The 12,165-nt window shown below is 37.1% G+C and overlaps 6 protein-coding genes across 6 annotated transcripts; 4 read left to right on the top strand and 2 right to left on the bottom strand.

Moving 5' to 3' along the window:
* Positions 1-216: 216 nt before the first annotated feature.
* MRPL17 (mitochondrial 54S ribosomal protein mL46) lies at positions 217-1,080 on the top strand (the record flags this gene model as incomplete). The annotated part of the gene is made up of 1 exon (XM_033912817.1): positions 217-1,080. The coding sequence occupies one exon, from the start codon at positions 217-219 to the stop codon at positions 1,078-1,080; it is 864 nt and encodes a 287-aa protein (XP_033768708.1).
* A 142-nt stretch (positions 1,081-1,222) lies between these two features.
* Positions 1,223-2,506, bottom strand: TEX1 (Tex1p; the record flags this gene model as incomplete). The annotated part of the gene is made up of 1 exon (XM_033912816.1): positions 1,223-2,506. One exon carries the CDS (start codon positions 2,504-2,506, stop codon positions 1,223-1,225), a length of 1,284 nt encoding a protein of 427 aa, XP_033768707.1.
* Positions 2,507-3,302: 796 nt separating this feature from the next.
* RTC4 (Rtc4p) lies at positions 3,303-4,505 on the top strand (the record flags this gene model as incomplete). The annotated part of the gene is made up of 1 exon (XM_033912815.1): positions 3,303-4,505. One exon carries the CDS (start codon positions 3,303-3,305, stop codon positions 4,503-4,505), a length of 1,203 nt encoding a protein of 400 aa, XP_033768706.1.
* A 250-nt stretch (positions 4,506-4,755) lies between these two features.
* GIS2 (mRNA-binding translational activator GIS2) lies at positions 4,756-5,217 on the top strand (the record flags this gene model as incomplete). Its single annotated transcript, XM_033912814.1, has 1 exon — positions 4,756-5,217. One exon carries the CDS (start codon positions 4,756-4,758, stop codon positions 5,215-5,217), a length of 462 nt encoding a protein of 153 aa, XP_033768705.1.
* A 235-nt stretch (positions 5,218-5,452) lies between these two features.
* FOL1 (trifunctional dihydropteroate synthetase/dihydrohydroxymethylpterin pyrophosphokinase/dihydroneopterin aldolase FOL1) lies at positions 5,453-7,927 on the bottom strand (the record flags this gene model as incomplete). Its single annotated transcript, XM_033912813.1, has 1 exon — positions 5,453-7,927. The coding sequence occupies one exon, from the start codon at positions 7,925-7,927 to the stop codon at positions 5,453-5,455; it is 2,475 nt and encodes an 824-aa protein (XP_033768704.1).
* A 306-nt stretch (positions 7,928-8,233) lies between these two features.
* On the top strand, positions 8,234-11,926 carry SIP3 (Sip3p; the record flags this gene model as incomplete). The annotated part of the gene is made up of 1 exon (XM_033912812.1): positions 8,234-11,926. The coding sequence occupies one exon, from the start codon at positions 8,234-8,236 to the stop codon at positions 11,924-11,926; it is 3,693 nt and encodes a 1,230-aa protein (XP_033768703.1).
* Positions 11,927-12,165: the final 239 nt, after the last annotated feature.

Raw genomic sequence — 12,165 nt, 5'->3', positions numbered from 1 at the left:
CCTATGTTCTTTGTTTTTCTGTTAAATGGACATCCTTACGTATTCACATAACTACTATGTTTCGAATGTAGCATTCATTACCTTAATCTTTAATTCTATTCTCATTCTTCACCGTATTCCCGGTTTTTTCGAAGCTTTAGGACAGATGAAGAAAAATGAAAAGAAAGGAACGAAAGAGGCGAAACAATATACAAACTTCACACTCTACATAAACATATGCCCTCGTCCAGCACCATGAAAGTGAATTTAATGTTGAAAAGAGGGCTAGCTACTGCAACGGCAAGTGCCAGTTCCATCCCTCCCAAGATTAAAGTCGGAGTACTACTGTCAAGAATCCCTATAATTAAATCAGAATTAAATGAGTTAGAGAAGAATTATTATGAGTACCAATCAGAACTAGAAAAGAGGTTGATGTGGACGTTTCCAGCATATTTTTACTTTAAGAAGGGTACTGTAGCGGAACATAAATTTTTGTCCCAGCAGAAGGGACCCATCTCCAAAAAAAATGGTATATGGTTTCCTAAAGGTATACCGGACATTAAACATGGTAGAGAAAGAAGTACCAAACAAGAAGTTGAATTACCTAATGATAACACAGCAGCATTTGCCAACGATAAAAAGGAGCAAAGCAAAGACGATGTTAATAGGCCCGTAATCCCCAACGACAGAATAACAGATGCCGATAGATCAAATGATATGAAGAGCCTTGAAAGACAATTAAGCAGGACTTTATATCTTCTAGTTAAAGATAAAAGCGGTATTTGGAAATTCCCTAACTTTGATCTTTCCGATGACTCTAAGCCGTTACACGTACACGCGGAGAATGAATTGAAATTGCTGAGCGGTGATCAGATACACACTTGGTCCGTTTCTGCTACCCCCGTTGGTGTTTTGCAGGACGAAAGGAACAGTACAGCAGAGTTCATTGTGAAGTCACACATTCTGGCTGGGAAGTTTGATTTGGTGGCGCAGAAAAACGATGTCTTCGAGGATTTTGCTTGGCTCACAAAGGGTGAGGTTAGTGAATACGTACCAAAAGAATACTTTAACAAAACCGGATTCCTTTTAGCGGATAATTGAAACCACAAAAAGGGTGTGTTTTAACGTTACATATACGATATATATATATATGTATATATATTAGTTTATCGCCAATTACATGTAAATATCATTAACTATAAGAAAAGAATGTGTTTCTACCGTGTTCCTTCCAACAGGCGGCCTATTTTTTTGAATTGAATCTACTCGGCCTATCTTTGCCAATCCTATCTTTGCCAATCCTATCAGTATTCTTAGTGGTCCTTTTGCTATGATTGTTACCGCCGCCGTTGTTTTTCCTACGTTTTTCAATCATCGTGTTATCAAATATATCTTTCCAATAAGTTATTAGATTTTTCTCGTTTTTTACAAAATGGTTCGATAATGTGTCATTTTTGCCTGACATAATATACCATGACTTATTAGGATAAAACTTCAAAACGGGATCGGTTTTGTAATTAGCTAAAGATTTAGATTGAAGTAAGTTACCACTATTAAGATCATAGAAATACACCATTTCATCTTCAGTACAAATTCCCAGTATTTTACCCAAATGACAGACGTCTAATGTTATTATCGCAGAGTCCAAATCATTAATTATTAATTCACAACATAGCGACTTCAAATTCCAGATGTAACAATTACCATCAATACTACCAGTAATAAAGTATCTTCCCCATGGGTCCATTTTGATACCGGTTATTGGACCAGTATGTGCCTTAATTTTGGTAGAAACTTCTAACATACCATCTTTTGCTTTCAAAATGACCAAATGACCGCTCTTGAAGCCAACGAATACATGATTTCCATTATTGCTCCACTCTAAAGAATACACGACGTCATTATCGTCAGGGCTTATATCGCCAATATTCAAAGAACAAACTAAACTGTGATCCTTTTTCACATCAAACAAGTAAATTTTTTCAGATTTAGTAGCAGCTAACAACCAGTTTCCTAATGGATCATAAAGACAAGTGTTAACCTTAGTCTTGCTTCCCAATGACAGGGTCCTCAATCTGGACGCCTTTAGAGATTTTTCGTTGATTAATAGTAAGGATATCTCTGATGAATTGCTCACGACCGCCATTTGATTTAAAGAAGTAGGATTCCAAGACAAATCAGTGGCCAGTTTATCGGAACCACAACAGTCCGCGACATAAACTTCAACAGATTTGTCAAAACTTGCATCTTTGATGAACCAAACGGTTAAAGAGCCATCCATTCTACTATACGCCAGCGATGAGCCTGATACGTGAAATTTTAGGGAAAGGATTTCATTTGGGGTTATTGGGGTAGAAGTGAACCTTGAATGAGAGCGCGAACTGACATGAATGAACCTTTCATCTTCAATATGACTGGTATTACTTTTCGAAAATGTACTTTGCAAATATTTTGAAGTCACCGAAGCAGCTACTTCAGAAGTTATGGTCTTTTGATTAAGAATATCGATAGTCCCACTCGTAGACATGCTGAATGGCTGGTCAATTGGTCCTTTTTGCCTGTATGCTAGCTGGCAACAGCTAAACCCTCAAGTCGTGAAGGCTGCGTATATAGAAATATTGAAGAGATATATGTAATATGATATCTCAGGTACGTAATTTGTGGTGCAAGGATTTTATCTTTCTTAATTCTGCTCTGAATAAAGGCATGATAGGTAAAGTAGGACACCTATACATGGCTGATGGCGTACTTAAGGTGTAAAATGAATTGGTCCCGCCCAATTACTTTTTTCCACACTACCGCAGAATATTTTACGTTTTGTCTCTTCCATTACTTTATTCTGCAAAAAATCTATAATTCTAAAAAAAAAATGTTAACCTTCAAGGTCATGCCTTGTAATATTCGATACTTTTAACAAGAGACAAAGGCACTGCTAATACTACCTTCAAGTCTACATACATATATAAAACCATATACGACTATTTATCGAATATAAACAGAATAGGATATTCTCATGTATTGCCAAGATAGCAATTTGATTGAAATGCAAAACCCTTTATGATACAGAAGAGAGTTTTCAGTAATTGAAAGGACATAGAACAGTAATTTCTTGAAAACTCCCGTAAAAATTGGAAGCAGCCATTTTTCTATTTATATTGCGTTTCGGTTACTGTGGTGCATAGCCTGGCTTCACTTTTTTTTTCCTATATAGATGGCGTCGCTAAAATGGAAAGCTTTAAAAATGCAGCGATGAGATCACAGTAAACAGGCACTGCATGTCCTCTCGAGAATTTGGTACTAATTTTTGACGTGCTGGGACAGAGATGGTTGGGCCTGGTGTGGGAATGAATCAAGTGAGGAGAAAAGGTGTTTATTCCACAAAGAAGGGAAATGGTGACAACTTACTGTTGATGAAAAGACAGGGAAAACATGGCATACATGATACTGAGAGTGACGAATTATCGAGTCGCGAGACCTCTCCCCCCCTGAAAAAGCGTGGTAAAGTAGACGATATCATTAAAGATGGCACAGACGTCAGAAAGTTTTCATCTGTGACCACATTTGACAAAGCTTTGAAGCCATCTTCAAATTCCGAAACCGAAGCTGCAAAGAATGCAGGAATTGAAGGAGAAGAAAAAAAAGAAGAGGACGCTTCTATTCCACTAATACAGAATCTGAAGAATGAAGACATTGAGTCCGTCAAATGCAGAAACTACAATTTTCTAGATGGTAAGAAATTACTCTTGGAGGCAGAACTATCAGCAGTCGAAGATAATCAAGTCTTCTCCTCTTCATTTCCTGAGGAGAAAAAGCTATCGTTACAAAGCTCTCTGAGTTCCAAAGAGCAGATAATCAAGAAACTTCAAATAAGGGAAGAATACGCGGGCAAGTTCAATCTGCCACCCATGTTGTTTTCGGATGAGCTACTCGCTGAAGTTGAGCCCTTCATGCCCATTGTAGTGGACATACTGAAGGGTAGGATCTCGTCTGCCTACTATTTCGAGGCAAAAAATGCGTACAAAAACTCACAGAAGGCCTACTTGTCTGTGGATGAGTTTAGAAAGTTGAATTTAAACAAATTTACTGCTGGTTTTTATGGCTTAAAAAGGCAATTGAAGGTTGGCGAAGAAATTGCTAAGAGGTACAAAAGGGAACTCACACACAACCAGCCCGCAACCTTAAAATGGTGGGGGGTAACAGATTTCTGTAACTACGTTTTGGCTCCAGAAACCCTTACGTCTTTTTGTATTCATCAATTAAACCTCTCCAACAAATCTCGCTGGCCGAAGACACAGAATAAACATTCAAGACAGCAATCCAACGAGAAGGAATATTACTACGATCACGAATTGAGGATGCAAGCGTACGACTTATTTGAGGATACGGTTGACTACGGTATCATAGTAGCCGATACCGATCCAATAGAGCAATGGGAAGCTGCCATAGAGGAAGATCGCCTACGAGAATTGGACCTCAACGTCCATAACTATTCCAGCAAGAGATGGCGATTGAACACGCACGATTAAGCCGAGTGATAGATTACAATTCATTGCCTATTTAGTATAATGGAGTTCAACACAATATAGTACAAACCGCCGTGGTGTCATGCTAGACGAAATGCTGAAAAAATTTTCTTTTCGTTCCGCTTCTCTTTTGGCAACGGTTGTAATAAGGTCATCGATGAATTAGAGAAGCTCCTTCTGCGTTAGGGCACTTGAGAGTATATTAATTCAAAGCTTCCCTTCAAGAATCAGGAAAAAAAAGAGTACGAAAAGGATGTCCCAAAAAGCTTGTTACGTTTGTGGTAAGATTGGCCATTTGGCCGAAGACTGTGACTCCGAAAGACTATGTTACAACTGTAACAAGCCTGGTCACGTTCAAACGGATTGTACCATGCCAAGAACTGTTGAATTCAAGCAATGTTACAACTGTGGTGAAACGGGTCACGTTAGAAGTGAATGCACTGTGCAACGTTGTTTTAACTGTAACCAAACCGGCCACATCTCCAGAGAGTGCCCTGAACCAAAGAAGGCAAGCAGATTCTCCAAAGTTTCATGTTATAAATGTGGTGGTCCAAACCATATGGCTAAGGACTGTATGAAAGAGGACGGAATTAGCGGTTTGAAATGCTACACTTGTGGTCAAGCTGGCCACATGTCCAGAGACTGTCAAAATGACAGGCTTTGTTACAATTGTAACGAAACTGGCCATATTTCAAAGGATTGTCCAAAGGCTTAGGTGAAAAATCCACAGGAAAACAAAAGGAACAATCACTTATCATGCTATATTTCATAGAGGGGGAAAAAGAAAGAAACAAATAGCAAACTGAATATTAAAGTTTATTTATTATATCTTTTCTATATTTCATTTCACTTGTTTCCTCCCTTGGTTATTTTTAACGATTCTTTATTATGAAACAGGAAAAAAAATTATTACAAAACAGAATTACATATTTAATCTATATAACTAACCTTTATTCCAAACCTTTATAAATAGCATCTGCTAATTTAATGCTCTTCGAACAATTTTTCACGTCATGAACCCTGACCATGTCACTACCGAATCCAATACACGATGCTACTACAGCTCCAGTGGCAAAATCTCTGTGCTTTGCATCTATATCTTTTGTGATATGCCCAATGAATTTTTTGCGCGATGGACCCAATAAAACGGGAATATTTCTGAGGTTAACATACACTTGGGAGTTCCTTGAGTTCATGATGAATGAATAATTCTTTAAAATGGGGATATGTCTAATAATTTGTAAGTTCTGTTTCCAATTTTTCGCAAAACCAAGTCCAGGATCGATTATAATTTGCCAGCGTTTCACTCCATTATTGATTGCTTTGATATATCTTTGCCCAATTTCTTGACCAACATTCCTAATTAACGTTGTTATATCTTTCAATTTATCTAACTGCTGGATACTGGTGTTATAAACAAACTCTTGTTGAATAAAATCGCCTAATGCAAAATCTTCATAATGTGCTAGTTTATTCATCGTTGCAATATCGCCACGAGTGTGTGACAAAATATAACAAATTTCTGGATTCTCTGCAATTACAGGAAACATGTTGCTGTCAAATAAACCTCCAGAAATATCATTAATAATATCTACCCCTGCTGCAATCGCTTCTTTAGCGACTTTAGAACGGTAGGTATCAATGGATAGTATGAGCTTATCCTGCGGCAACTCGGAGTTTTCCCTGATGGCCTTAATTAATGGAATAGACCTTTGAATTTCTTCTTCCTCAGACACCTGAATAGAATTAGGCCTGGTAGAACATCCTCCAACGTCGATAATTACGCTCTCATGTAAATACAAAGTGTCTTTACACATTTTAATGACATAATCCAATTGACTCTTAGTATCCGCAAAATGTTCACCTCCATCGGAAAAGGAATCTGGCGTAGCATTGAAAATACCCATGACATATGTAGGTGAAATAGTAATTCTGCTTGTTTCACCAGTAAATTCATCGATTTTTGTAGCGGTCTTGAATTTCAGAAATCTAGGTTCCGCATCATCACGATAAGGCAATGGAACTAATTTCCACAAGGTATCTTCATCATGTTGTTTTTCGTACAACTGTTTTAAATGGTCTACTATAGGCTCCGCTGTCACAGGATGAAGCTGTAAGGGCGAAAGTAGCTCACATAACGGCTCAAGGACAAATGTTCTTTCCAACATCCTAGGATGCGGTATATTCAAATCCGGTTCATTTACTATGATTTCTTCTCCGACACTATTCAAAAACATAATAATATCCAGATCTATTGTTCTCGGACCATTATCAAAATGCTTGACTCTTCGCAACTCTTCGTATTCAATTTTTTTGCACAATTTTAATAGCTCACTTGGAGTCAGCAGGGTCTCCAGCTCAACGCATCCATTCATGAAAGGGGTTTGATCCTTGAAATACATTGGTTCGCTTTCAAAAATAGATGATATATTCAGCAATTTAACAGTTTTTTCCCTTGATAGTAATTGCAATGCCGTTTGAATATTCTTGAAGCGATCCCCAATGTTAGAACCAAACGCTAAATATGCTCTTTTCCATGTGTCTTTACCTTCCGTAGAAGTGTTTTGTAGTGACGGTAGTTCGAATTTAATATCAGATGAATCATGTATGGAGGAAACATGTGACAAATTTGCCACCCCGATCTCCCTAGGCTCTCGAATACAGCTTACACCAACACCTTCCGTAGCCGTGATTGCATTTAACTTCAAAACCTTAACTACCAATGGCGAATCTGGACACTTTTGAAAATACTCGTTATGGGCAATGATAGCTGACACAGATTCCACCAAAGCTTCTACAGTCTTGAAGTTTGATTCTTCTACAAATTTGACAACTTCATCAATGATACTCTGAACTGGGGGCGCCAATTCGGCTTTCTTTGGCCAAGGTAGTTTTATATCCAATGTGACATACTGCTTCTTAAGCCTCTCAAAGGTAAAAACACCAATCAAAGTCAACATTTTCAGCTCAGATATTCTAACAACGTCAAATTCCTGTGATTCTGGATCTCCTCTTTCTTGTTGAATGATACAAGATATGTGGTCACTTCTAATATGGGTTGTATCCGCCTGCACTTCCAAATTCAGACTCTCAACACCAGAATATTTATCCATAACAAACTGGGACACGGATTTAGCCAAATTGGAAACAGAGCCCCAATTTTTTTTTTTACTAACGAAATTTGTCAAATCACGAGAAATAACAGCATAATTTAGAGAATACTTCAAATCATCCATAGCCGCAGACTTACTAAAATCTGTACCCATATCCAAGCTTAACAGACATTTCTGAGGCATTAATTGATTCCAGGAATCGGGTCCAAGAATCGTATTCATCTCTAGTTTCTTAATATGCACATAATCTTTCATGCCGCCTAGTGGTACACTATGTCTTGCGGAACTGACGGTAGAAAATAGCTTTGACATAGCCAAAGGCAAAGATTGAAACTTATTAATCAAAGAAAACGGTATCACTTTTACTGGTTTTGCATTTACTAAAGGGAAAAATCTTCTTCTTCCTGTTCCCGATGACCTTGCAAATTATCATCAAATTTTTCAAATTTTCCTTTTATGATGAATTTGCGCAACGACTCCTGCGCTAGTGAAAATGAGTTCAAAACAGGGAAAGTACACGTGAAATTTTGAGCTATAAGGTATAACTAAAACAAAGCTGCATGAGTAGTTCTGTTGATAAATTTAGCGTATTGCAGAAAATACATCGTCACTTGAAATATGTCCGTTCACGGGAGGGATCCCAAAAAGAGGCAACTAAGGCTGATATCGGTTGCATTCAAAGAAGCATCAATTGATTCTCCTTCCTTTCGTGCATCCGTGAATTTCTTCCAAACCAGGGTAGATGCATTGGAAGATTGGATAGAGAAGACCGTGGACTTTTTCGATCAAAAATATAAAGTCTCATTTGAAGATTTTCGAAGGGCAAAAGAAACTCTCCTATCTCAGTTGTTACCTTCTCCTGCCTTGCTGAGTAACGGCTTTGTCAGTAATCAATCGTTTACACCCAGACTGATAGATAGCTTCAACAAGGACTACTATGACTTTTCTATGAAATTGCTGCAAATTGTAAAGGGTGACGATTCTAGCCACTCAACCGCATTATTAGAACTTATGACTAATGCAATTGAACCCTACAGAAATGTGAGAAAAAATTTCGATTTTTACCAAGGTAAATATGACAGCATGCTGGCATCTTATCAGGCCATACGAGTTTCTAAGACCAGTTTGGAGCCCTCTTCAATCAAAAGTGATGCTTTGCAACTATTTGAAGTGCAAAAAAGTTACCTTAAAGCGTCTCTAGATCTCATAAGTGCTATATCAGAAGTAAAATTAAGCTTGGACAAATTCATACTGGATTCAATGAAGGTATTAAAAGGCAGAAGCATTTTTATAACAAAAGATACTGGGAGGAAAATTGATTTGTCTCCCTGCATTAATGAGTACTTGGACAATTACTCGATATGGGTAGAAAATTCTATTGAAGGCTCTAAGGTTTTGGATTCTGATATCAGTAATGCAAAAAAGCAAGCATATAAATATACTTTGAAACGAATTACGCCGTCAAATGATACGAGTGATTACAATATAAGATCGATACATTCTTCGAAGCTGCTATCGAAAGATACGCAGGTGCCTCTAAAATCACCTGAAAAATCTGGGTGGCTTTATATGAAGACACAGGTAGGAAAGCCCACTAGGGAGATATGGGTGAGAAGATGGTGTTTCTTGAAAAACGCAGTATTTGGTATGTTCCTTTTGTCGCCATCGAAGACTTACGTCGAGGAAACCGATAAGTTTGGTGTCTTCCTTACCAATGTGCGTTACGACCCAGAAGAAGATCGAAAATTTTGTTTTGAAGTGAAAATATTTGGCAATAAAGTAACAGAATCTCATGATAATATGTCAAAAGATATCACGTTGGTTTTTCAAACTTCCGATTTTCGGGACTTGAAATCATGGCTAGTAGCTTTTGAAATGACAAAGAAGTATGTTATGAATATACGGCATGATAGTCTTGAATATGAGCTGGCGTTTAAACGATTTTCCCCGAAATTTTTTGAGTTTGCCTCTAGTACAACCACCTCCATAGATCAATTGATAACAACGTTTGACAAAGAAACCGAGTCTCTATATGAAACATTAAACTGCTCAATATCTGAGTATGATATTTTGACTTTAGGAGAGGAGAAAGTGTTTCAATTTCAAATGCCAACAACACCAATATCTACAAAAATGACACAGCTAGCTATTCTGTCTAATTTCCTTACAAAGGGCAGCTGGTTCCCCAATGCTGTTCTTGCAAATATATGGGGCACGACGGATTGGAGTGAATATACTATATTACCAGGAAAGGGGAAGAAACCTTCCTCCTTATTAACAATTGATGGCAAAAGGCTTCCAATACGGAACTCCACCGTATACCCTCAATATTATTCTAACGAATTAAAAGTTCTTGATCTGCAGTTCAAGTCACTAGTGTTTTCTCCAGACCAAAGACTGGAGAAGCTGCCGGAGGAGCTTTTACTTTTCAAATTTGAAGCATTTTGGTGTCCCAACAAGAAGCAAAAATTCTCAGCAACTTGTTTTTGCACAAAAGACTTTATTTATTGCTACATGAATTCTATGGAATTTATTTGTCTAACAAAGATCAGCTTATCTGAAATAGTTTCTGTAGAAGCAGACAGGTCCTCAAAAAAGACTCTAAAACTTTATGATGCCAGCGGTCTACAAATGAAAGCTATTGTATTATTTTCTGACTATAAGCTTATTGCATCTAAGCTGCAGTATCTTTTAGAGAACAAGGCCATAAAAAACCCAAAGAGTAACGAGGAAATTTTAGTGAAGTTTGAACAGATGGAGAAAGAATTTCAAGAAAAAAAACAAGAAGAATTATATAAGGTAGAACAGGAAAATTCTTTTGATCATAAGGCAATGACTAGCATATCCAAAATCATCAAATCACGTGTAACATTTTGGGAGATGCCCGATGATACATCTTCTTTATTAAACAGACTCAAAAAACTTCAAACAGAGTACACGATCACGTACAACCATGAATATGATATTTCTAGTAAAGGACTGGCCCACATATTATTTGGAGATAAATCTAATGCTTTTCCAAAATGCCTGTTTTTAGCAAGAAAAGATGGGAAAGAACACGTCAAATCGTTTTGGTACAAAAGCAAAGACACTAAAGGAAAACTACAATTAGTTCGGAAGGTACCCTTTCGATTAGATATGACCGGTAATTTTTTAAATACTGGAAAATATCATAGAGATAAAGAATCCAAAATGATCTTTGCTACGCAGAGGATTATCAAAATTGTTGAAAACAAATATTATGAAGTTGATTTAGATCCCTTTTTCATTAAAGTGCCATTTTGTCATTTATTAAGAGCTTCAATTAAATTTATCATAACTGAGTCATATGATGCGGATAACCATCTTGAAATCAAGCTGAATATGACGGCTAGCAGTTCATCGCTTCACGTTTTGTACAAACTAGAGTATATTGATAGTAAAACTGGTAAAACAATAAAAAATCTATCTTTGGCTGAAATAATATGCCAAACGTGGGCCTTAAAATTTGCTCATAGTGAATTCCTACTGATAAGAAAGGTGTTACGCTACTACTTGGAAAAGATTGGCAAACACGGAAAAGTTATCAAAGCCATCAAACTATGCGGTATCTTAGGTGCTCTCAGTAACAAAACTGAAGAGCCGGCTGCTGAGAAAAGTGATAAATCTAAGGGGAGTGAAGGTTTGCAGTATGATATCAGGTATTCTTGTACTATCCTTTTTTTGGTGTTCATTAAACTAATGGTTTACAGAGTAACAAATTTGACGTTTGTATTCTTCAGAATACTTATCGGTATTTTGTTATTATGTGCTGAAAAGTTCTCGCGAATTAATCGAACTATGGTAGTCGGATTATTGGCATCTATTATGATAAACATGCTTTTGTCAGGAAAATCATCAGTGCCCTACTGGTCTATAAAGAGAGCTGAAAAATTATTTCACGATCGCCTTGGGTCAGATAAGTTCACAATGCAAAGAGCCATTTACATAAGTGATTCAGACTTACTGAGTAGTCAACTGTCTGTGGCATCAAATAATCCCATTTTTGAAAAGTTCAGTGAGAACAATTTTAATGAAGACTATCAATATAGTGAAACGCGAAAGCAGTTGGCTATGAGGAGAAACGAATTATTAATCGAACTTAGAATACTCCAAGACATGGAGAAGCAACTAGTGCATGACGACTACGAAAAATTCTTGCTGGAAGAAGTAAATAAGTGTTCGATGGTGTCTATAGAAATGGCTGATCTTTGGTTTAATGACACCCAATTGCAGAATTACTGTTCTGTTTGTAACGAAGAGCTCGAAAAGTTGGGATCATTAATAACCTGAGCAAATATACCTGTTATGTAATTTATAAATTCACAATTTATTGACGAAAATTGTTATGCCCAGTAAGCATTGAAGGTTATTATTGACCTCATGACAAATATTACCTTCTCGTCAATAGCGATACACGTTTGAGCAACATGTTGAAATCAGAAGTGTTCCATAATACGATCCATTGTCTTAAAGGACCATTTTAAATACGTCATTTAAGAAGTGGTGCAAACCGTTAACTGTCACAAATC

Source organism: Saccharomyces paradoxus, chromosome XIV, assembly GCF_002079055.1.
Source record: "Saccharomyces paradoxus chromosome XIV, complete sequence".
In the NCBI taxonomy this organism is placed as follows: Eukaryota; Fungi; Ascomycota; class Saccharomycetes; order Saccharomycetales; family Saccharomycetaceae; genus Saccharomyces; species Saccharomyces paradoxus.
The sequence above is the reverse complement of the archived record's forward strand: the minus strand, read 5'-3'. Positions and strand labels throughout refer to the sequence as shown.